This window comes from Phocoena phocoena, chromosome 2 (genome assembly GCF_963924675.1).
Source record: "Phocoena phocoena chromosome 2, mPhoPho1.1, whole genome shotgun sequence".
Classification (NCBI taxonomy): Eukaryota; Metazoa; Chordata; class Mammalia; order Artiodactyla; family Phocoenidae; genus Phocoena; species Phocoena phocoena.
In genome coordinates, this window is record NC_089220.1 from 40,237,157 (window position 1) to 40,264,601 (window position 27,445).

Genomic DNA, 27,445 nt, shown 5'->3' on the forward strand with positions numbered 1-27,445 from the left:
GTAGTAAACAGTACAAAGTCAAAAGACAATTAAGTTCACTATCTGATAAACACACAAGAGAGGATGCCTTAGCAATCTAAGTCACTGTTTTTGGGGGGTTTTTTGTTTGTTTCTTTTTAACTTGTTAGTTTTTGGCTGTGTTGAGTCTTCGTTGCTGCACCCCGGCTTTCTCTCTAGTTGTGGTGAGCCGGGGCTGCTCTTCGTTGCAGTGCACGGGTTTCTCATTGCGGTGGCTTCTCTTGTGGAGCATGGGCTCTAGGTGTGCAGGCTTCAGTAGTTGTGGCATGCGGGCTTAGTAATTGTGGCTCACGGGCTCTAGAACGCAAGCTCAGTAGTTGTGGCACACGGGCTTAGTTGCTCCGCGGCATGTGGGATCTTCCTGGACCAGCGCTTGAACCCATGTCCCCTGCATTGGCAGGTGAATTCTTAACCACTACGCCACCCGGGAAGTCTCTCAGTCACTGTTACTGCAGACATAAATATACAGACGTAAACAAGGAAAAAGGAAGAATGTACTGAACATGAGCAGATCCTCAAGAAAGACAGCTTCAACAGTATTGTACAATTTATGTGTATAAATGTATAAACCTGATGTTTATTTTCTATTTTTGAACTTTACATTACTGCAATAAATACCATGTACACATAAACTTTTCATTTTACATATATACAGTAGTTTACATACATACAGTATTTTAACAGATATATCATACCATTAACAACTCTTTCATAACACTATAAAGAGAGAATAATTGTCAGGTTTAATGGCATTAACAAGTGAACATTAAAAGATAGTACTGTGGGGACTTCCCTGGTGGTCCAGTGGTTAAGACTCCTCGCTCCCAATCCTGCACGCCGCAACTAAAAAAATCCCACATTCCGCAACGAAGATCCCGCGCAGCCAAATAAATAAATATTAAAATAAAATAAACACATTTCTGGCAAAAAATTTGAAAATGTATATAACAAAATAAAAGATAGTACTGTGTATAGCTAGCAAAACCAATCATTTCCCATTCTGGGCAATGAGTCAAGAATCTCAAACTGTCACCAGCACCTGCATTAAATGTAAACCCAGATGGTAAACAATTGTCACCGAAAGGTAAATCCATGTGACTGTATCTCCAGAGCTTAAGCAAAACTATTTTACATGAAGCAAAACAGCTTATTAAACAACCATATCCAAAGCAGTTCTTTGTTTTGACAATAAGCAATTTAATCATTTTTTTTCCATCACTGGGGATCTAAAAGGTATGTTAAAATGTTATATTCTGCCAGGCAGATTAATATGGATGTATTAAACTATTCTTATACTAACACTGCTTCCTGGTCATTGTAATTCTAAATTACAGATAATGACAGGCTTAGAAAAATGATTCTTCTCAATTACTACTCACCATAAAATCTGAGTTTTCATTGCTTGATAACTTAAACTAAGTAGGAGAGTAGATGATACAACACATTCATAAACTGAATTTAACCAAGTGAAAGCTGAAATCAGACATTAAGGTCTGTAACCTTACTAAATCACAGTGGAGGCAAGCATACAAAATGCTTAATAGTCAAGGAAGATTAGACAAATCACTCAACCACTTTGTACCCTAGTTTATTCATCTATAAAATAAGAACATGGGCTACATGCTCTCCAAGATCTCTTCCAACACAAAGAGTTTATGATTCTAAGAAATTAACATATATGCACATGCTAGAAAATAATAAGTCATTCCTCTTTAATTAGTCATTTAAAATGATACAGGCCAACAGATGAATGGATAAAGAAGAGGTGGCACATATATACAATGGAATATTACTCAGCCATAAAAAGAAACGAAGTAAGTCAGAAAGAGGAAAATAAATACCGTATGCTAACACATATATATGGAATCTAAAAAAAAAAATGGTTGTGAAGAACCTATGGGCAGGACAGGAATAAAGACGCAGACGTAGAGAATGGACTTGAGGACACGGGGAGGGGGAAGGGAAAGCTGGGACGAAGTGAGAGAGTGGCATGGACTTATATATACTACCAAATGTAAAACAGATAGCTAGTGGAAAGCAGCCTCATAGCACAGGGAGATCAGCTCGATGCTTTGTGACCACCTACAGGGGTGGGATAGGGAGGGTGGGAGGGAGACGCAAGAGGGAGGGGATATGGGGATATATGTATATGTATAGCTGATTCACTTTGTTATAAAGCAGAAACTAACACACCATTGTAAAGCAATTATACTCCAATAAAGATGTTTTAAAACATTAAAAAATAAAATGATACAGGCTGTAGCTATTGCAGTCACTAAAAACTGAAGTACTAACCAGCAATGCAGCAATGGCCATTTCATCATAAATCAATTTTAAAGATGAATAATAAAAATACTTGTTCCCATTTGAAACCCAGTAAGAAATTTTCATTAGCACCAATGAGAACTGATTAAATCAACTCATTAGATCTTTCTTTAACTTCATTAACTTACTTTTTTTTTAATTTTAAGTGTTTAATTGAGCGAAAATCGATTCGAACAGGGCAGCACCAAACTGGTATTGGCTAAGAGCACTCCACCAACAGGAGCTCAGGAGAGACTTATATACAGAAAGTAAGGAAGCAAAGCAAGGAAATTATTGACTGGCTATAGTTTAAAGCCTAGCTGGTATTTGTGATGGGTTGTCCTTAGGTTTCAATTTCTTCACCTTGAGGCATTTACAGGCTTAGGTTTTGGTTTGCTTAGTAGGCCACCGAAGCATTAGAGCTACTTCAGTCTATTGGCTTCCTTGTTCACTAACTTAAACTGAGGAAGAGGCCAACTTGAATTTGCAAAGTTTCATCACTCAACAGCTTTAAAAGAAAAATCTATCCTCTCTCATCCATTAAAATCAAGAAACTGTACTAGATGAGGTTTTTTTGGCTTTAATAAGTCTATATGTGAGAATAAGCTATCTCTGTACAGCAAGTAATAAACTGAACTGCAAACTGGGCTAGAAGAAGGACTTCCCTGGCAGTCCAGCGGTTAAGACTGAGTTTCCAATGCAAGGGGCATGGGTTCGATCCCTGGTCAGGGAACTAAGATCCCACATGCTGCGTGGCACAGCCAAAAAATTTAAAAAAAAAAAAAACTGGGCTAGAAGAAATATGTTTTGTACTCTTTTTAAAATTTTTCTTATGTACAATACCACAGCTCAATAAAAATTTCTAGCCAAGTGTGGTAGTCTCAATTTATTTCTTGGTGACGCATACATAAAATGCATAGAAAAACCACTTAAAGAATACCATAACAAAAAACTATTTTACCACAGAAATGTCTTAAAATTCTTTCCAACATTTGCTCTCTTGATAATCTATTTAAAATCAACTACGATCCATTATAAGGAATTGAAATAAAGAACTAAAAGTTTTCTCATGAAGAAGAGACTTGCCCAGAAAGCATAGTAATTACATCAAAGAACTCTTTAAGGTTTTTCCTCCTAAGAATTAAGCATGAGATTTCTAACAAAGAGATTATGGTCTCCCAGTTGATAATGCTACAAACTTCAAGTCACTAACTCAAACTGAAATAGTAATTTGCTATGTGATAAGAGAGCAGATGATTTATGTAACAGGAAGAGGAGGGGAAAATGAAGAAAAATAGAATTAGAAATAGGAAAAAAAAAGAAAATGAGTATCTGATTTGAAAAAAAAAAGAACAACAAAATGCTGTAACATATAAAGTACCAGAATTAGAATTTATGAACTCACAGATCTAGATAGTTTGATCTCACAACTAGCCAGGATATTAATTTATACATATTAAAAATTGTGAACCCACAAAAAAAAGGTTAAATAACACATTTAAACTAAACTACTATGTACAAAACAAGAAAGGAAAATCAATCCATAAAACCTTTAATTAGAGTTACATTAGATAACCAAAGAAATCTAATAACCAGGGCAAAAGATATTATCATTCTGTAACTATGAATATGCATGGCACACAGTAGTACTCAATATTTGTTGAAAGAAAGAAGCAACAAGACTTTAAAAGGAAAATATAACCTGAAAAAGAAATGTACTCCAAAAAGGAAATATAAACTAAATAAACAAAATTTCATTGCAACTGTTTACTAAACACTGACATAAAATAAACTCTTCAGAGCTATGATAGTTTAAGCTCCTACCTTAGTGCTAACAATTGAAAAATAAATAACTTGCAAATCTGGAAAAAAATCCCAAACTTTAAAGGAGCAAGTACTTACTTTTCCTTCAATTATTAAGGGCTCTCAGGTAGATTATAGTTTTCACTCAGAAATCTGTTCAAAGAGTTCTTACATTAAGATTACTTGAATGTTACCTTAGTTAAGACCCAAAATGTATTTTAGTATTGTACTTTAAGGGCCAAGTGAATATCAAATGACTGTTAACTCCAGATGACTATGTGAACTTCATTATTCCTAGAATCTGGGACATGGATAACCTCTGTAAATGGGAATCCTTACTGCCCTACCATAACCCAGTTTATAGGCAAGAAAAAGAACTGTAAGTCAATATACTTTGCTTTCATGTTCTAAATTAAATAATCATGACACACAATCCACGCCAAAAAAAAAAAAAAAAGAAAGGAAGGAAAGAGAAAGGGAAACTACATATCTTACATATATTTTTCAAAGGAGTCACAGTTCAAAAGCATCTAGCAAGAAAAAGTACAAAGGGCAAAAGAGTTGAGGAAATTCATTTTCTTGCACTCAAAATGCAAAAATCTCTGGTTTTCTTTGTGCTCTTTGGAGAATTTGCTAAAGCTGCTGTAGAATGAGAGTACCTAGACTGCCATCATGAAAATCAACAATGCACCTGGTAGGAACACAAAAGACTGACTAACCTGTATGGAATCCATTATCTTTGAAAAAAGCCCAAGTCTGGTACTAGAGGGCCAATATACTTTCTATAGGACAAGAGAATGATTTTTCTTCATCCTGCTTTCCAGCTGTCTAAAGAATAGATCTCACACTAATTGTAATATGAGTCTTTTACAGAAATAAGAGGTGGATAAAGTGCTTACAAACAATAGCTATTTCATACAATTGTATTTGTAAATGTTCGTTCAGACTTTTATTACTCAGAAAGTTAAATGATTTTAAACCATGACTTCAACCTGTGTATTTGCTCAAAACATAAACATCAATTTAAAAAATGCCTTATATCAGTATTCTTAAAATCATATTGGAGACTTGCTACTAAATACAAACATGAAACACAATAGGTATAACTGTGATCACAATGGATTAAAACCAATACAGCCTTTACGAATGCCTCAGTGTTGCAAAAGTGTATGGGGAAACAGGCACTTTTATACACTATTGCAGGGTACTAACTAGTGTGTTTTATTAAAAAAAAAAAATTTAAAAAGAGTCATCAAAATTTCATATTTTTAAATTTTCATCAACAGGAGAAACATCTATACCAATAAATATTAAGTGCTAAAAAGGTGAAGTAATTGTATTAGTTATCTGTTACTGCATAACAAAATACCCTCAAACTTGGCAGCTTAAAACAATAAACATTTATTATTTCATATAGTTTCTGAGTGCCAGGAATTCAGTAGTAGCTTATTTACCAAGATGTTAGCCAGTCATCTGAAGACATGACTAGGGAGAATCCACTTTCAAGATGGCTCACTCACATGGCAGTTGTCAGGAAGCCTCAGTTTCTCACTACATGGGTCTTTCCATATGGCTGCTTACAACACAGAAACTGTCTTTCCCCAGAGCAAGTGGTCCATGAGAAAGCCACAATCTTTTTATGAGATAGCCTAGGAAGTAACAAACCATCACTTCTGCCATACTCTGTTGGTCACACAAGCAACTCTGATACAATATGGGAAGAAATTACACAAGGGCATGAATACCAGGAGGCAAGGATCACTGGGAACACTCTTGGATCTGGGCTATAACAGTGATAAACATACAGATATATGGGTGATGTGGTTTTATATATGTCCACAAATTCTTCGACATTTCTCTCATCAAAAGGTGAAGCTTAATTACTCCTCCCGCTGAATGTAGCCTGCACCTAAGACTCTAACAAATAGAATGTGGCAGAAATGGAAGTGCCAGACATCCAAAGCTAGTTCATAAGACATTGTGGCATCTGCCTCTCTCTCTTGAATTATTCACTCTAGGGAAAAAAAGTTATGTGTTGTGATAACACTAAAGCACTCTTAGAAGGGACTTCCCTGGTGGTCCAGGGGCAAAGACTCCATGCTCCCAATGCAGGGGGCCTGGGTTTGATCCACGGTCAGGGAACTGGATCCCGCATGCCGCAACTAAAGATCCCATATGCTGCAACTAAAAAAAGATCTCTCATGCCATAACAAAGATCCTGCAGGCAATGAAGATCCCGTGTACCACAGCTAAGGCCAGGCACAGCCAAATAAATAAATACATGTTAAAAAAAGAGAAAGAAAGAAACTCTTAGGAAAGGTCCATGTAGCAAATAACTGAGGCCAACAAACAGTAAAGAACTGAGGACTCCTCACAAAAGTCACAGGAGTGAGCGTAGAAGTAGATACTCCAGCCCCAGTCAAGCCTTCAGATAGCTCATGTAAGTAAGTTTGCAAGCTGATCCTTCCCCTGTAGAGTTTGGAGATGACTACAACACCAGCCTATACCTTGATTGCAGCCCTGTGAGAGACCTTGAGTCAGAACCTCCCAGTTAAGCCACTAATGAATTCCCTTCTCACAGAAACCATGAGATAATGTTTGTGCTTTTTAGTTACTAAATTTTGAAATAATTTATTACAAAGAAATAGGTAGCTAATACACAGCACAAGTGGTTTTGTGAGGCTAGAGTAATTCTAATACTAAACCTAACACAGTCATTTAAAAAAAAATTACAGGATATCTAAGCAAAGATCCTTAACAAAGTGTTGGCAAACTAAATCCAACACTATACGAAAATAATAATAAATCATGACATGTTAGGATTAAGGCCAGTAACACATGTTGATTTAACATTCAAAGCTCAATCAATGTAATTCACCATATTACCAGAATAAAGGAGAAAAACCATATGGTTATATCAACAGATTAAGGAAAAGCGTTGACAGTATTCAAAACCAATTTATGATGTAAAAAGGAAAGGAAAAATCTCTCAGCAAACTAGGAATACTAAGGAACTTCCTCAAACTGGCAAAAGGCATCATATTTAATGATGAAAGACTGAATTTTATCCTCCCAAGACCAAAAACAAGGCAAGAATCCCCATTTTCCCCACTTCTATTCAGCATTACTGTAGAGGTTCCAGCATTGCATTAAGGTTAAATAAGTGAATAAATAAATAAAGATTGGAATGAAAGAATTAAAACAGCCCTATTTAAAAATGATATGATTGGGAATTCCCTGGTGGTCCAGTGGTTAGGGCCCTGCTCTTTCACTGCCCAGGGTGCAGGTTCAATCCCTGGTCAAGGAACTAAGATCCCACAAGCTGTGTGACCAAAAATAAATTAATTAAAAAAAAATTTTTTAAATAAAGATATAATTGTGGGGTTTTTAGGTTTTTTGTTTTTTGCGGTACGCCGGCCTCTCACTGTTGTGGCCTCTCCCGTTGCGGAGCACAGGCTCCGGACGCGCAGGCTCAGTGGCCATGGCTCACGGGCCCAGCCACTCCGCAGCATGTGGGATCCTCCCGGACCAGGGCACGAACCCATGTCCCCTACATCGGCAGGTGGACTCTCAACCACTGCGCCACCAGGGAAGCCCCAAAGATATCATTGTTTACATAGAAAATCCCAGGGAATCTACAAACCTACTACTAGAATAACTGAATTTAGCAAGATTGAAGGATATGAAGTTAATATACAAAAATCAATTGTTTTCTTACATACTAGTAGCAAACAAATGGAAAGTGAAAACAATTTTAAAACATATATATAGTAGAACCAAAAAACATAAATTAGCTAGAAATAAATATAACAAAAGTTGTCCAAGACTTCTACACTGAAAACTACAAAACACTGCTGAGCATAATTAAATATTTAAATAATAAAAAGATATATCATGTTTATTGATTGGAATACTCAATATGGTCAAGATGGCAATTCTCCCCAAATTTAAAGCAATCCCAATCAATATTCCAGCAGGCATTTTTACAAAAGTTGACAATGATTCTGAGAGTTATATAGAAATGCAAAGGACCTAGAATAACAAAAGCAATTAAAAAAAAAAAGGTGGAGGACCACAAATCTATAGTAATTAAAACAGTTTGGATGTAACGGCAAAGATACATATAAATCAATGGAAGAAAATAGAGGGTTCAGAAATAGACACATATTTATTTAGTCAATTGATTTTTAACAAAAATGCTAAGGCAACCCAATGAAAAAATAAAAGCATTTCAACAAATGGTGCCAGATCAACTACATAGCCTTCTAGGGGGGAAAAAACCACTCTTACCTCATACCATACACAAAAAGTAACTCAAAGTGGATCACAGATCTAAATGTAAAATCTAAACCTATAAAACTTAAGTTAAATATATACCTACCATACAACCTAGCCATGCCACTCCTAGGTATTTATCCAAGAGAAACAAAAACATGTTTACACAGACTTTACATGAAAGTTTATAGAAGCTCTTTTGTAATACTAACAACTGGAAACAAGCCAAGTGTCCATTAACTGGTGAATGGAAAAACAAATTAGTATATCTATACTAATTTATATATATAATTATATAATTTACATAAGGAAAAGGAATGAGTCATTGATATACACAACATCATGGATGAATCTCAAAATAATTGAGTGAAAGAAGTGAAAAAAAAAAAAGAATACAGACTATATGATTCTGAGTAAAATTATAGCAAAAGCAAACTACTCTATGATAAGAAAAAGCGAATCATTTGTTGCCTTAGGATGGGAGTAGAGAAAAAAATGGATTACAAATGGTATAAGAAAATTTGGGGAGTGATAGAAATATTTCTTATCCTAATTGTAGTGATGGCTTCATGGAGCATAAACATGCCCAAACTGATTAAATTATACAATTCATGTGCAGTTTAGTGAATGTCAATTCTGTCTTGATAAAGTTGAAAAAAGCAAAACCAAAAGAAAAAAAATTGGTAATATCCACCAAAATTTTAAATGCACACTCTGCTGTTAGAAGTTTATCCTACAGATACACTCACAAAGATAAGGATATGTACTGAAAATTATAATTTTAAACATCTGGAAACAACCAAAACTTCCATTAATATATGGCATGTTAAATAAATTAATGTACTTCAAAACAAGGAATATTCTGCAACCATAAAAAGGAATGACATTATGTATATGTATAGCTGATTCACTTTGTTATAAAGCAGAAACTAACACACCATTGTAAAGCAATTATACTCCAATAAAGATGTTAAAAAAAAAAAAGGAGGGGCTTCCCGGGTGGCACAGTGGTTGGGAGTCCGCCTGCCGATGCAGGGGACAGGGGTTCGTGCCCCAGGCCGGGAGGATCCTGCATGCCGCGGAGCGGCTGGGCCCGTGAACCATGGCCGCTGAGCCTGCGCATCCGGAGCCTGTGCTCCGCAACGGCAGAGGCCACAACAGTGAGAGGCCCGCGTACTGAAAAAAAGAAAAAAAAGGAATGACATACATCTATATGCTCAAACATAAGAAACTATCCAAGATATACTGATGAATGAATGAAGTTGCAGAGAAATTCATACAGCAAATCCATTTGTGTTTAATTTTTAAAGTAAGAAATGCATATGCATAGAAGGTGCTAGCTGTGATTACACCTAATAGTTAACAAGTACCCTTATCACAATTAAAATTCTCTGTTATTGCAAATATTTTATAGTTTTCCACAAACACTACATAATATTGACACCACCACTCCTAATAGTAGTAATAGTAAGTGCCCAATAAATATTAGCTGCTATATGCTAAGCATAACATGCCAAGCACTTTGTACAAACTGTATTGAATCTTCACAACAAACTTGTGAAGTAGGTAGTATTATTTTTATCACCATTTTAGAGAGTTAGGAATGTGGGAGTCAAAAAAGGCTTTGCTGAAGGTCACACAACTATTAAGTGGTAGCATGAGGATTTAACTCAAGTTTCTTTGATTCCAAAGTTGATACTTTTAACCTCTGCTCCAAAAGTCTCTCTGTAAGCATAATCTAGAAACCAAAAACCCATAAAAGAATACAGCAATTGGGAACACAGTGTTAATAAAGAGAATATAATCGAAAAGCACAGGTTTAATCTCTGGTTCTAACTTTTGGTAGGAAATAAACCCTTCATATTCACATATGTATATAATTGTCCTCTGTGAGGTATTTTATTAATCAATCCACTCTGGCCATATGTTTTCATCTCTAATTTCTTACATTCTATCTTCTACATACGATATATAAATATATAAATGTTATAATATATAAATGTTAGTTTCTATTCTAATTCTAAATAATATAAACCCAAAATTCATAAAGAGGAGACAGAAATATATTTCCCAAGTGGGAATTACAAGCACTGAACTTAAACTAGCCATGGAAATTTATTGTTATTGACACCATTCCTTCTATAAATTGTATGTTTTTGCATTTAGTTGTAGCACATTACATAGGTTGCTTTTTGCAATTAACCTCCAAAAGGAAATAAATATTAACGAAATCTGCCAGATACAATTATGAGAAATAAGACATCCATGGGTCTGAATAATGCAGAAAGAAACACCGATTACAACATATCACATTTTATACCTTAGAAATATATTTAAACTACATAAGAGTAAGAATTTTTATCTTTAGAAGTCTGCTTATCAATCTCAGCTCTCTAAAGAAACTCACTCTCTTTGCTATCAATTCACTGAGCATAGAGCAAATATGAATAAGAAATTTCTACCTACTAACACTGTATTTTATTAAATGTTGTCAATTGCATATTCATTCAGCAATATTAGCATTTTTAGAAAATAAAATGTAGCTCAGCAAATTACTGTTCCATAAAAACTGCACATTATAAAGTGATTTCTATAGAACTGCTCATTTGTGTATGTGGACACACACAACCAGAAGGTAAAAATTTAAATAAACGCTCTATATAATTATTATGTACAAATTTTTGTCAAAACTGTTTTTAATATTATCTTTTCAATAAAACTAACAAAATAGATACCTTAAAATAAAAGTATGTTAAAATAAAACTAAAAATGTAAATATTAAAAGTTATAATCCTAAAAAAAAAAAAAAAAGTTATAATCCTAATGCCAAAGAATATAGAAATACACCCTAAAATGGTTCTCATATACGCTCTAACAGATCTCAAAAATAACATCTGCCATGTCATGCTTCTACAATCTTATTACTTTTTTTTTTACATCTTTATTGGAGTATAATTGCTTTACAATGGTGTGTTAGTTTCTGCTGTATAACAAAGTGAATCAGCTATATGTATACATATATCCCCATATCTCCTCCCTCTTGCACCTTCCTCCCACCCTCCCCATCCCACCCCCCTAGATGGTCACAAAGCACCGAGCTGATCTCCCTGTGCTATGCAGCTGCTTCTCACTAGCTATCTATTTTACATTTGGTAGTGTATATATGTCAACGGTACTCTTTCACTTCGTCCCAGCTTCCCCTCCCCCACCCCGTGTCCTCAAGTCTGTTCTCTCCGTCTGTGTCTTTATTCCTGTCCTACTACTTTTTTGTTTGTTTGTTTTAATTTTTGGCTGTGCTGGGTCTTCGCTGCTGCGCGCGGGCTTTCTCCAACTGTGGTGAGCAGGGGCTACTCTTCTTTGCGGTGCATGGGCTTCTCATTGAAGTGGCTTCTCTTGTTGGGGAGCATGGGCTCTAAGCACAGGGGCTTCAGTAGTTGTGGCTCACAGGCTCTAGAGCGCAGGCTCAGTAGCTGTGGCACAGGGGCTTAGTTGCTGCGGCATGCGGGATCTTCCCAGACCAGGGATGGAACCCATGTCCCCCACACTGACAGGCGGATTCTTAACCACTGCACCACCAGGGAAGTCCCTGTCCTATTACTTTTTAAAGGTTTTCCCCCCATATTTTCTACTCCAACTCCACAGATCAGTAGCAAGAAATAAGATCAAATAAAAGAACGTGTTTTGGTAACATTATCTGAAACAGAAGATAGGTTAGTTATAGCCAGAAAATAAACATTGTAGAATTATTTATGAAGAAATTATACTTAACATTGGTAGATTTCAAGACTTTTATATTTTAAAGGAATGAATTGTTTGTAAGTAAATCAGTTACTGCTAGAAGCAGTTTGCTTCAGTTACCTGAAATTAGAATAGCAGGCTCATTAAATATATATAAATCAGTGATGCAGAGGCACTGCACCATATTGATGGAGCCCTCAGTAATTTTCAATGACACAGCCACTATCATATTTGTGTTCTAAAGAAAAACCGAGTGAGGTTTACAATCATTTTTCTTCATCTCAGAAATCTGGCTTTTACATATTCTAACTTAGTAAATGAGAAGAAACCTAATACTCCAAAACATTTCTAATGAAGTCCATTAAATTTTACATTTTCTTGCCTTTTTGTAGGGAATAAATATATTTATTTATACATGTGTATAATATATATATTTATACAATGTCAAAAGTGAAATATGTAAAGTAAAAATACTATAAAATAAATTATCCTTATGAGGTGGTTGATACAGTCTTTCTAGACACTTGCATATAACACAAAACAAAGTCTAAATTTTTGATTTTTCAGAAATATTGTGAGATGCTCTATTCTCCAAAAAAACTAAATGATAACAGAAAAAAAAGGAAATAAAATTTGCTGCTGATAAAAAAAAAGTTATCCTCCAAATCATTTCCTGGCATAAATAATACATTTAGGTTTCCTAATTTGCATATTATATCTCAAAAACCAAATACAATGACGTTTATATATTATCAAAGAAAAAGATAAATTAAAATTAAAAACTGGCAGAAAAATCATTATTGAATGTTTAAAGTATTTTTTAATCTCAAGCTAGCATCCTGGAAACTAAAATACAAAGAGAAAATTGTTCCAAACATATCAAATTGATTTTTGATAATACTGTAGTATTTTCATTTTTCACATAAAATGGGTTTGAGTTACAATCTGGTTGCATTACATTAATAAGAACTGTACTTGGCAAATGTGATCAAAATTTAACTGAACAATTCATAACTGGAATTTACACAGAAAAAAGAAAATGGAGCTGGCCAGGTGAGCAATGCAACCATATAACCTTTCTTAGGCTTTAGCTTCCCCATCTGTTAAAAAAGGGAGGACAGGTGGAGAATAGAACTAAAAAGATGACTGCAAAGCTCCTTCCAAATTTACATTAATCGAGTCTGCCAACTTCCTATCAATCCTTTTGATGAAACAAATAGCACTTTGTAGCATGTACTTTTGTAAGGGCTTCCATCCCCAGCCTGAAAGCTAAAACAGACATGACTTTCACTTTCCTAAAGGAGCTAATATTTAGATATTTCCTCTTCAGTGACTGTTCCACAAAAACATTTATGAATTTGGAGCCACCTTAACATTTTGATCCCTTGATGCTAATATTGCAAAATTTCCCAAGTTTAGGATATTCCCACCAAAATTGTTTGCTTCCCCAAAGGCCCTTTTCCTACATCAGCAGAATGGTTACAATAAGGGTTCAGGATTTCAGGTTTCTGTTACTTCAGTAGCATTTTTTTTTCAATAGTTTAACATGGTAGTTCTATTATTAGTTTTTTAAGTAAACTGCATACTGTTATCCATAGTGGCTGTATCAATTTACATTCCTATCAACAATGAAAGAGGGTTCCCTTTTCTCCACACTCTCTGCAGCATTTACTGTTTGTAGATTTTGTGATGATGGCCATTCTGACTGGTGTGAGGTGATATCTCATTGTAGTTTTGATTTGCATTTCTCTAATTATTAGTGATGTTGAGCATCTTTTCATATGTTTGTTGGCCATCTGTATGTCCTCTTTGGAGAAATGTCTATTTAGGTCTTCTGCCCATTTTTGGATTGGGTTGTTTTTTTTATACTGAGCTGCATGAGCAGTTTGTATATTTTGGAGATTAATCCTTTGTCAGTTGTTTCATTTGCAAATATTTTCTCCCATTCTGAGGGTTGTCTTTTAGTCTTGTTTATGGTTTCCTTTGCTGTGCAAAAGCTTTTAAGTTTCATTAAGTCCCATTTGTTTATTTTTGTTTTATTTCCATTATTCTAGGAGGTGGGTCAAAAAAGATTGCGCTGTGATTTATGTCAAAGAGTGTTCTTCCTATGTTTTCCTCTAAGAATTTTATAGTGTCCAGTCTTACATTTAGGTCTTTAATCTTTTTTGAGTTTATTTTTGTGTATGGTGTTAGGCAGTGTTCTAATTTCATTCGTTTACATATAGCTGTCCAGTTTTCCTAGCACCACTTATTGAAGAGGCTGTCTTTGCTCCATTGTATATTGTGGCCTCCTTTGTCATAGATTAGGTGACCATAGGTGCGTGGGTTTAACTCTGAGCTTTCTATCCTGTTCCATTGATCTATATTTCTGTTTTTGTGCCAGTACCATAGTGTCTTGATTACCGTAGCTTTGTAGTATAGTCTGAAGTCAGGGAGCCTGGTCCCTCTGGCTCCATTTTTCTTTCTCAAGATTTCTATGTCTATTTGGGGTCTTTTGTGTTTCCACACAAATTGTAAAATTTTTTGTTCTAGTTCCGTGAAAACTACCACGTGACCCAGCAATCCCACTACTGGGCAGATATACCCAGAGAAAACCATAATTCAAAGACACATGCACCCCAATGTTCACTGCAGCACTATTTACAATAGCCAGGACATGGAAACAACCTAAATGTCCATCAAAAGAGGAATGGATAAAGAAGATATGGTACATATATACAATGGAATATTACTCAGCCATAAAAAGGAATGAAATTGGGTCATTTGTAGAGATGTGGATGGACCCAGAGAATGTCATATAGAGTGAAGTAAGTCAGAAAAACAAATATTGTACATTAATGCATATATGTGGAATCTGAAAAAACTGGTATAGATAATCTTATTTACAAGGCAGAAATAGAGACACAGACGTAGAGAACAAACATATGGATAACAAGGGGGAAGGGGAGCAGATGGGATGAATTGGGAGATTGGGATTGACATATATACACTATTGATACTATGTACAAAATAGATAACTAATGAGAACCTACTGTATAGCACAGGGAACTCTACTCAATGCTCTATGGAGACCTAAATGGGAAGGAAATCCAAAAAAGAGGGGATATATGTATATATATAGCTAATTCACTTTGCTGTACAGTAGAAACTAATACAACACTGTAAAGCAACCATACTCCAATAAAAATTTTTTTAAAAAATAGTTTAACAAATAGCATAAAATCTACTTTCACATCTTAATTACAAAGAATATTTTTATAACTCTAAACTTCCCTTTTCCTCCTTATAAAGAACCAAGAAAAACTAATTTCCATTTAATGACTCAAAAGAAGACCTAAAATACTATAAAATTACTGGGGGCAGTAACCATGTCTCCCACACTCACTGTTGTATACTCAGCACAGTGTTCTCCAAAACTGCTTGAGCGTAAGACTCTCTTAGATAGCCAGTATAAAATACAAGTTCCCTCCACCTGGTAAGGCCCAGAAATTTGTATTTTAAATAGGCACCCAAGGTGATTCTTAGGATGAGGCAAGTTTAGGAATCAGTGGCCTGGAAAATGTATTGAGTATATGAGAAAGAATGCAAACTTATATTTATTAGTAAACCAACAACTAATAAACTACAGTTGAGTCTTACTTTTTAACCTTTGAAAATAAGCTTAATACATTTGAAACGTGAAGAAAACCGTTAAGATATCTAGGTTAATTTTTCATTCAATTATTCTCATTCTATTTACTATCTCAGGGACTAATTGCTAAGTAAACAAGAAGTAAATTGCCAAAAATATTCCTGAAACTTAACCTAAAAATTGTTATTTTTCTGCATTTAGAATACTGAAAGCAACTCTTTACAGTTGACTACAAAGTAAATACTCTTAAATTTACCTAAATTTTTTAACTTACTTGAACTGTGCCTCATCTAATCCTCACAGCAATGCTGTGAGGTATATGCTACTGGTAAACCTACTATACAGATGAGAAAACAAAGGCTTAAAGAAAATAGTTTTCCCTAAATCACACAGCTAAGAATAAGTGGAAAACCTAGGATTCAAACTCAGGCAAACTATCATTACACATACGTTAGACATAATATTTTATGCCCACAGCAGAAAAAAAGGCAATGAGGAAATATACTAATTCTGTCTCTGTTTATACTTTTACCCCTACAGAAACTAATGTGCCAATGTTTCAAGTTCTTGCAAAATAAAATAATTTGTGTTTTAACAATTAAGTTTGAACATCGAATAAACAGCTTTATATTTATTACCTGTTTGAATCTTATAATACAAATTTGACAATATAACTTCAAAGGAGAGGTGGATATAGATACAAGGGAAAGAGCTCTCAAAGGGCGTCCATCCATGAGGGACCTCCTTTTGGTCCATTGGTAAAGAATCTGCCTTCCAATGCAGGGGACACGGGTTCGATCCCTGGTCAGGGAGCTAAGATCCCACATGCCGCAGGGCAACTAAGCCCGCACATCACGACTACAGAGCCCACACGCCCTGGAGCCCTGTGCACCACAACTACAGAGCCCACGTGCTCTGGAGCCCACGCACCAAAACTACAGAGAGAAAACCCGCATGCCACAACTAGAGAGAAGCCCACGCACCGCAACAAAAAGATCCCGCTTGCCGCAACGAAGATCCTGCGTGCCACAACAAAGAGCCGATGCAGCCAAAAAAAAGTGAAAAAGGGTGTCCATCCATGAAACGAAAATTCACCTGCAGGCAAAACCTAACAAAAGGTTTCCTCCAAGACAGAAAATGTATATGTATACGCATGTGTGTGTATATATATACCTGTATACATATATGTAGTAAACTAGTCAGCAGATAAAACGAATCTTAAAAAAGATTCCCAGTATAAAAAAAAAAAGATTTAGAGAAGAAGAGCCATATGGGGTTAGGGCTATATTTTCACATACAAAGAGAAACATTACAGATAATATTAATTACTAAATATTTAGTAACCACGGTTTTAAAGAACTAAGACAGTAAGTTACACTCAATAAGAGAAGGAACTGAAATGCAAACACTGCATCTTCAAGACTCAAATGCACTAATGGTCATTTTTAGTCAAACCAAAAAATACATATTATAGCCATAAAATAACCAATCCATAGTGATATATTCATATTCTGTAAATAAAATGATCAGCACTCTCTCCCATAATGGAAAAGGAAAATCACCACTAATAAAAATAACTAAAATTTTTAATATTTTAAGAAGCAGTTTTACTAATGGTATAAGGTCAAAAAAAAAAAAGACTAAAGCTAATGACTACAATGATTTTCTAATTAACTGTTAACTAAATTACCCAAATTTTAAGAGACTGAAGGGGCTAAATATTATCTGTTCTAAGCAAATTAACAAATCAAAGTTTAACAGCTGGCCTAAAACTTGGCAGAACTAGAACATAGATTTTCTAACTTGTGAGTCAGTGTTCTGTCTATTACTCAATGGATTTGTATTATTAAAATACATGGGAGGGCTTCCCTGGTGGCGCCGTGGTTGGGAGTCCACCTGCCGATGCAGGGGACACGGGTTCGTGCCCCGGTCCGGGAAGATCCCACATGCCGCAGAGCGGCTGGGCCCGTGAGCCATGGCCGCTGAGCCTGCGCATCCGGAGCCTGTGCTCCGCAACGGGAGAGGCCACAACAGTGAGAGGCCCGCCTACCGCAAAAAAAAAGAAAAAAAAAATACATGGGACATGAACTCTTACACATATAGTGAAAGCAAAAACCATCTCCTTCAGGAGAATGGTCTTGAGATATTCATTGTAACTACAATCCACAAATATGAGATATTAATTCTCCAGAGCTGTTCCACAGCATTATATTCTAATCAACTTCAAAACACCCCATTAAAGAAGACAAAGAAGGAGAGGGAGGGGGAGAGGGAGAGGGAGAGAGTAAAGAAAAGAATATTTAGGAGAGTTTTAGGGAAGAAGCTGAGGTAGTAAAAAAAAAAAAAAAAAAAAAATCAGAAACTACAAAAGGAAAGAAATGTTAAAGGGGCATAGCAATTACCAAGTTTGAGGTAAAGAAAATAAACATGTACACACAGAACTGAGGCTACAGGAAGTAAATGCCTCAACAATAGTAAGGCCAGCTTTTCCTAACAAACATGATGGAGTAACTGATGTCAGACTAGCATTCTCACCATGAGCTACCATAAAACAAACAAAATGCATGAGACAATCATTTACAGGTATTAGATAATGGGCAACACAGAGACTATAATCCCTTAGAAATGGTAAACTAACAAGGTGACCCCTACAATTGCCTCTTCTTTCTACCTGGGAAAAATTTCCATGACCACGGCCCGGCAAGTAAGAATTTAAGAAGGGCACAGTGGTTCTGCTAAGCTGTACAGGCAGAGATCAGACTTCAGTGCTGTTGATATGGTTGAAATCTGCAAGGCAGAGGGTCCAGAAGTCTGTAGGAACCATGCCCCGCTTTAAGTCCTTGGCCACAGAACAGACTGCACATATACAGGGCAAAACCAATCAAGGATTAAAAGATAATGTCTGGGAGAGGAAGACAGTATAGTTAAGGAGTGCTGGGTAAACTTTGGAGTTCCCACCCAGCCAAAGTAGAGAAACCACATTAACACCTTATTAACACCTCAAACAACCAACTGAGATATGAAAAAGGCCTCAACTAAGAGTGAGGACCACATCATATAATAAGACTTATTCTATACTCACCCTAACAAAGCCTAAATCAAGCCCCAACAAGTTTTGCAAGGAACTGAACGTCTGGAGGTTGAGTTGCAGTAAAGTAAGGAAACACAATGGGCTCTCCAGATTCATCCTAGCAAAGATTAAAATCAAGCCTACAAAGTTCAAGGTAATCAGCCAGTAACTGAAGTATCTACAAGAATTTTTAAAAACACCACTCTACACAGAAAGATAAAATTTGCAATTTCTAGTACCATCTACACGATCAGTATACAACTGAAAAAAGTACTAAATGTAAAAAAATAAAAGAAAGAAAAATGTGACCCATGGGGAAAAAAAAAAAAAAGAGTAGTCAATAGGAACCAACCCTGGGACTTCCCTGGTGGTCTAGTGGTTGAGACTCTTCACTCCCAATGCAGGGGGCCTAGGTTTAATCCCTGGTCGGGAAACTAGATGCCACATGCTGCAACTAAGAACCTGCATGCCGCAACTAAAGATCCTGTATGCCACAACTAAAGATCCCACGTGCCTCAACGAAGATCCTGCATGCCGCAACTAAGACCCAGCACAGCCGAATAAATAAATAAAAATTTAAAAAATAAGTGAAACCAACTCTGAGACAGCCAAGATGTTGGATCTAACAGACTGAAACTTTAAAATCAGCTATTTTAAATGTTTTTAAAGATTTAACACAAAATATGTCCAAAGAATTACATTCAAAGAAGTAAAGGAAAATATGGTCTTAATTAGTGTGCAGATAGGAAATCTAGTAAGAGAAATGAAAACTATAGAAAAGAACAAGATGAAAACCCTAGAACAAAAGTACAATAACAAATGAAAAATCTACCACATGGGCTTAACAGAAGATTGGACATGGCAGATGGGAGTCAGTGAATTTGAATACAGACCAGTAAAAAATATCTAATCTGAAGAACAGACAGGAAAAAAAGATCAAAGAAAAATGAAAAATACCCCAGCAACTTATAGAACAATACCAAAGAGTCTAACACACATGTACTTGGAGTTCCAAAATAAGAAGAGAGTGAAAATAGTGCAGAAAGAATCACTGAAATTTTCCAAATAGGATGAAAAACACTGACTTAACGGTTCCAAGCTCAGCAAACCTCAACTAGGATGAATACAAAGAAAAGCACACCTAGACTTATAGTCAAACTGCTAGAAACCAAAGATGAAATCTTGAAAGCAGCCCCAAAAGATTTTTATGATAAAGGGGTCCAAGGATATAAGTAACAGCTAACTTCTCATCACAAATAATGGAGATCAGGAAACAATGGAATGGGGAGTTCCTTGGTGGCCTAGTGGTTAGGATTCTGCGCTTTCACTGCCATGGCCCAGGTTCAGTCCCTGGTCAGAACTGAGATCCCACAAGCTGTGCAGTGTGGCCGAAAAAAAACAGAAAACAATGGAATGATATATTTCAAGTGGTGAAATGACAATCCATAATTCCATATTCAGCAGAAATATCCTTCAAACAGTACAGTGAAATAAAAACACTCACATAAACAAAATCTGGGAGAATTCTTAACCAACAGACCTGTACTACAAGAAATACTAAAGAATGCTCTTCAGGCAGAAAAAAAATCAATGCAACTATAAAATCAGATCCAAAAGAAGGAAGAAAGATACTAAAGATGGTAAATAAGTAGGTGAATACAAAAGACTACATGGGGCTTCCCTGGTGGCACAATGGTTAAGAACCCACCTACCAATGCAGGGGACATGGGTTCAATCCCTGGTCCAGGAAGATCCCACATGCCACGGAGCAACTAAGCCCGTGCACCACAACTACTGGGCCTGCACTCTAGAGCCTGTGAGACGCAACTACTAAGCCCACGAGCCACAACTACTGCAGCCCATGAGCCTAGAGCCTGTGCTCTGCAGCAAGAGAAGCCACCGCAATGAGAAGCCTGTGTATCGCAACAAAGACCCAACACAGCCAAAAACTGAAAAATAATAATAATTTTTTAAAAAGACTACAGCACACTAGGATGGCTATAATCAAAAAGATAAATAATAACAAGCGTTGGCAAAAGATGTAGAGAAACTGGAACCCTTATCCACTGCAGGTGGAAATGTAAAATTCTGCAGTCACTTTGGAAAAGTCTTACAATTCCTCAAATGGATAAATAGAGTCATCATATGATCCAACAGTTATACTCTTAAGTACACACCTGAAACAAAATCATTTGTCACACAAAACTTGTACATGAATGTTCATGGCAGTATTATTCATTATAGCCAAAAAGTGGAAACAACCCAAATGTCCATCAACTAATGAACAGACAAATAAAAAGTAGTATATCCAAACAATGGGATAGTATCCAATAACAAAAAGAAAGAAGCTCTGAAAAATGCTACAACATGGATGAAACTTGTACTAAGTAAAAGCCAATCACAGAGGACCATATATTATATGATTCCATTTATATGAAATGTCCAGAATAGGCAATCTATATGGACGGAAATTCAATTAGTAGTTACCTAGGGCTGGGAGACAGTAGGACTGGAGGACAGGACTAAGTAGTAAGGGGTTTCTTTGTGGAGTAACAAAAACATTCTAGAATTAATTGTGGTGACAGATGCATGTCTCTGAGAATATACCAAAAGCCACTGATTCTACGCTCAAAATGAGTGAATTTTATGGTATGTGAATTCTATCTCAATAAAGTTGCTTATTAAAAAGACTTATTTTTTATTCTCTACATCTCCTTAAAGACAACTGGCTGTTTAAAGCAAAAATAACAATATTAAATCATATATAGAAGTTAAAGATAAGACATCATCAGCATACAGGATGAGAGGGGTAAGTAAGTGGTATTATATTATTCACACTTGTGAGGTACTGAAATGTAAGGAATTTGTGAGGAAGTGAAAAATGAGAAGTGTCTCATTAGAGACTTCTCAAAAATAAGAAGTGACTCTTAATAGACTTTGATAAAGATGCACATTGTTGGGCTTCCCTGGTGGCACAGTGGTTAAGAGTCCGCCTGCCGACACAAGGGACACGGGTTTATGCCCTGGTCCAGGAGGATCCCACATGCCGCGGAGCGGCTGGGCCCGTGAGCCATGGCCGCTGATCCTGAGCATCCGGAGCCTGTGCTCCACAACGGGAGAGGCCACAACAGTGAGAGGTCCGCGTACCGCAAAAAAAAAAAAAGATGCATATTGTTATACTTAGAGAAATCACTAAAAGAAAATTTTAAAAATATAATAACAATAGGGCTTCCCTGGTGGCGCAGTGGTTGAGAGTCTGCCTGCCGATGTAGGGGACATGGGTTCGTGCCCCGGTCCGGGAAGATCCCACATGCTGCAGAGCGGCTGGGCCCGTGAGCCACGGCCGCTGAGTCTGCGCGTCCGCAGCCTGTGCTCCGCAATGGGAGAGGCCACAACAGTGAGAGGCCCGCTTACCGCAAAAAAAAAAAAAAAAAAAAAAAAAAATATAATAACAATAAAGAGCTAATAGGCCAATACTTTAAGTCACCCAATTAATCCAAAATAAGGCAAAAAAAGGACAAATGGAAAACAAATAGACTTAAACCCAATGATAGCAAAAATTACATTAAATATAAAGGGACTAACACACCAATTAAAAGGCAGCAATGTTGGACCATATAAAAGAGCAAAACCAACTATGTACTGTCTACAAGATATAAGACACACATTGGTTGAAAGCAAAAGGACAGAGAAAGGTATACTATCAAACAGGAAGCATTAAGAGAATGATGTAATATCAGACAAAAACTTCAGGACATATTACAAAAGACCAAAAGGAGCATTTCATAATGACAAAAGGATAAATTCATCAAGAAGTCATAGCAATTCTGAATATCTATGTACCTAATAAGAGAGTTTCAAAATACATAAAGCATGACAGAACTAAAAGGAGAAACTGACAAATCCACAATCCAGTTGGAGTAATTGATAAAATGAGTAGGTAAGATAAATTAGTATGGATGCAGAAGATCTGAGTAACACTATCAACCAAGTTGACCTAATTGACATATACTATACCCAACAGCTACAGAATACACATTTTTTTTCAAATTTACACTGATTGCTCACCAAGACAGACCATATGCTGGACCATAAATAAGTTTTCAGAAAATTTTAAAAGACCGAAATTTAGCAAAGTGCATTCTCTTACTTCAACAATATTAAATTAGAAATTAACAACAATATATCTGTAAAGTCCCCTTTTTCTAATTCTTCTACCCAGAATGAGTGCCTTTTTCTAATTTTTCTGTCCATTGTTTCCTAGTTCACAAAAAGGTATTGTATAAGCCCAGCATATTAAACAAATTAATACCACTTATGAATTATTCTTTCCAACAATAAATAAATTGAACTTTAATCTGATAAACTTCTAAAATCACTAGTAATTTATAGAAAATACAAAGGAACATATTAATACCACAGAGATGCAATCAGAAAAATTCAGACTGGTAACTGGTAACAAACTACTCAGAAACATCAGTAAACGAGAGAGAGACAGAGGGACAGAGAAAAGATAAAAAAGAAAGAAAGACAAACCTTAAGTATGGCAAAATATTGATTTTTACATATATCAAGATGTGTTTTGTTTATTCTACTTTGTGTCTTATGTGTGTTTAAAATGAAAAAAGGAGATTTAATAAAATCAAATATAGGTAAAGTTTCCAGAGACAAGTGTTGCCAAGGATGGTTGGGTTAAAACTTAAATTATTAAAGACTTTAGTTTTAAATTTGTGTCAATCTGAAAAATATTATCCAACTATGTTGGGTAATAGAAAAAGAAAAATAAAGTTTCTGTATTCCAAAGAAAAAATAGTTTTCCCAGCTTCTTTAAAAAAAAAAAAAGACTTCAGTTAAATGAAAATTAGATTTAATTGGCTCCATCTAATTCAATATGCCTTCAGAATTCTATGAAAGAATACTATGAAAGGCCCATTTCTTAAAATAGGTGGCCCTGATAAACAAGGGAAAAAAATTATCCTTTTCTGTAATTAAGACAAAGTTCATCATTGAATTGGAAAAAAAAAAGCAAAAATAGAATCCAATCTTCTTTGGATGTTCATGCAATCAATTCATTTGGGTGTTTGCTGGATAGATTTGATACATAAGAGAACACACATCCTCAATAGCTAGCAGTTAAGGGAGAAAAGTATTTTCATAATGTTTCACCTCTTTTCTCCTTTCTGCTCCTGTATCTTCTCTCATAAATAGTATTCCTAAATAATCTTTCCATAATCCTACACCTCTTATCTTTTGTGAAGCACTATTCCTACTCACTTTATCACTTGCTTCCTAAAATGCCTTTGCTACTTGAGGACACACAAAATAAAGTGAGTAAAATCATGTGGCCCTGTAATCCTTGTCTCACGGTATTCACACTCTTGTGTATAAACACCCTCCCACCTTGTAACAGGATTGTTCAGTGCTAACAAATAAAATACAGCAGAAGCAATGATAACGTGACTTTTCTGATTAGATGATGAGAGGCTCTGCAGCTTCTGGTTCTCTCTCATCACTAATTCTGGGAAAAGCCACATCATGAGCAGTCCTATGGAGGGTCCACAGGGAGGAACTGAAGCTACCAAGAGCCACATGAGTGACCTTGGAAACAGATGCTCCAGTCCCAGACAACAGCTTGAGCGAACCTCATGAAAGACACTGAGCCAGAATCACTCAGCTGAACCACTCATACTCCTGACCCTCAGAAACTATGTAAGATAATAAATATTTATTGTTTTAAGGTACTAAGTAATTCATTACACAGCAATAGGTAACTAATGCAAATAGCAATGCTGAACAACAATACCTGCTCCTTTCAGACTAACAACTGTATTATAAAAATGCCCAAGTTCAATGCCATGAAATACATTCTGTACAAATTCAACATACTATCAAATCAATAGTATTTCACATCAAAATCCATAATGTTTTATTACCTATCAGAAGAGCAAGATTTAAACAATAATAATGCCCAATATCAGCAAAGATGTTTGGCAACAAAAATTACCATAAATAGTTGTTGGGAGCACAATCAATACAATCTTTTTTGATAACAACTGAGCAATGTTCATCAAAATTTACAAGTCACATACAATTCTACTACTAGGCATTTACATTTACCCCCGTTTGCCTGTTTATCTTACAATATACTTGCATAAGTGCTCAGAGAGAGAGAGAGAAAGAGAAGTTCCAGTGAAAAACTGGAAATCTAAAGATTCATCAAAAAACTTTTGGTTAAATCAGTTATAGTATAACTGAACAGTGGACTATCAACCAACTGTTAAAGAGGAAGACGTACATACCAATTTAGAAAAGATACCCAAGATATACATTATGAAAAAAGTAAGGATATATATAATCCCACTTCCATGAGAGAACATAACGAGTTCATATTAAGAAAATCATCACATTATAATTAAAATTATATTTTCACATTTTATAGTCTCTTAAATTTATTTAAAGATAACCATTGTTGTGCAAGTCTTTCATAGCAGAGGCCAAACAGATCCTGTTTAAATTTTATTTCTGCTTAACATCCATACCATGCACAAATAATATGATAGCCAATGTATACTGAACAAATACTATGTGAAAGAAACTCTGTTAAGCACCTCCAAATATGATGTTTACATATATTGTTTAATCCTCAAACACTGTAATATATATGGTGCTATTATCTCTATTGTACAGGTAAGAAAAATGAGGCAAAAGGAGTTAGGAATTTGCCCAAAGCCACAGAGCCTGTAAGAGTACAAAGAATTCAAAATCAGAAGTTTGTTCTCTTAGCCAATAACATATAATCTTTTATTCAGTTTGTTCATATTGCAAGTCAAAAAAGGGCTGTAAAATGTGGTCTTTATCTAACAGGTTAGCAAATAAACCAAAATCAATGCAATACGAGAATGACTTAGACAATTCTTAACTCTTATGAAAAAACAGAAAAGACTATGGATATGACAAAAGCAATTTCTAATTAAAAATAAATATTTTTTAATTGTCTAATAAAAACGCAATTTATTTTACTAAAATCACATAATCTTCCCTGACTGGCTAATTACTACTAGGTAGAAATTTCTTCCAGTAAATTACATTTAGTTAGCATCCTTCCAAAAAAGCAAATTCCCTTTCCTTGAGCACCAACTGTAACAAATCGGATACAGGAAAATGAAGAGAAGCTGAGCAAAATCTCTCTAAAAACCTAATAGTCTTTACACAGTGTTTGTCTCGTTTCCCTTTTTCAATCTACTTGATTATTTTCACCTTATTTCTAAATCTTAACCCATTCAATCACAGCTCTACTGTATTTCCTTTGCTGGATGAAGCAAAGGAAAATAAAGATTAATTAGAAAAAGGGACCAATCCAGTAAGTTACTAAATCCCATTATAATCATTATAACTACAATTAACCGTGCAATTTATGCTTACCCAAAGGTCTTGTCCACCACATTGTAGATTATCCATCATTTTTTATCTCAAAGAAACTACAGGAATATATGTTCACCTTACATCCCAAAGTGCTTTATATAAACCACCTCTACTGAACCACATTTGACCATAAAAACGTGGCAAGAAACACTCTGACCAGTTCCTGCACTTATTCTTCAAAATATTCAACCTCCTTTCTTCCCCTATCCCCCCAAAATTGGCGTTCTAGAGTCAGACAGCCTGTGTTCCAATTCTAGCAGGGCCCACTAAATAAGAGACGTGGAGCAGTCTCTGTTTCCTTCCCTGTAAAATAGAAATGATACTAGCACCTACTTCGTGGGACTGCTGTGAGAATGAAATAAGATAACTCATGGTAAAGAGCTTAGAACAGTGCCTGGCATGTAATGTGCACTCAATAAACGCCAGCCATTACTGTTATCTCCAAAATTAACTGCCTAAAATCTAAATTTTCTCTTTTAGAGATGAGAATCTAACCAAACTCCCTCAGGACAGTGGGCATATCGTTGGGGTTTCAAATTAACTAACGCAATAAATAGCAGCAGTATATAAACACAGTAATTTTATTTTCATAGCACTTTCGCTCTTTTTAATAAAAACATTTTGCGTGAACTTAAACACTCCGATCCCCACGCTTTTAACCAGCGAGATGTCTGGAACCCTGTTGACAGCACAGCCTGTAAATACAGTCGAGGTTTTCATCACCTAAGAAGGGTGAAATCTAACAAACTGCTGGTTACCACATCAGGGAACCTGCAGTCCAAACCAGGCCTGAGTGGCTCAGGGCTAGCGGCTAGTCTGTTTACAGAAACAACGTTCCCTTTTCCCATTTTCCTGCCCAGGGTCGAAACTAACGACGCCCTTTTCTCCCCTGAGCCGAGGTCAAGCATCTCCCGGCTCTTTCGAGAGCTCCCACCCTGTGCGTCTTCCCCCCATAAATCCCACTCTCCCCCGACTCACAGAGTGTGTCCGCACACATTCACCATCAGCTTCAACGAAGGGTTCCGGTATTTGGTGGTCTTACACCGGGGACAGCCCTGATCGTCCATGGCGCCTTCTTTCCTGTGGACTCTCCTGGATGCCTGCTTCAGTCGCAGTCACAGCCACCTCCAAGCCCCCTCAGACCCGAGGCCAAGCGGATTCCTACCAACAGGCACTTGGCGGGG

General features: G+C 36.0%; 1 protein-coding gene across 2 annotated transcripts in view; it reads right to left on the minus strand.

The window, feature by feature from the left end:
• The window catches only part of MNAT1 (MNAT1 component of CDK activating kinase), a 213,622-nt gene extending 186,177 nt beyond the window's left edge, over positions 1-27,445 (minus strand). The window contains exon 1 of one of the 2 annotated variants that reach the window (XM_065871750.1): positions 27,240-27,445. In XM_065871750.1, coding sequence (XP_065727822.1) covers positions 27,240-27,328 — 89 coding nt within the window. In that variant the 5' untranslated portion in view covers positions 27,329-27,445. The remainder of the gene's footprint in view (positions 1-27,239) is intronic. The other variant, XM_065871751.1, reaches the window with a different exon arrangement.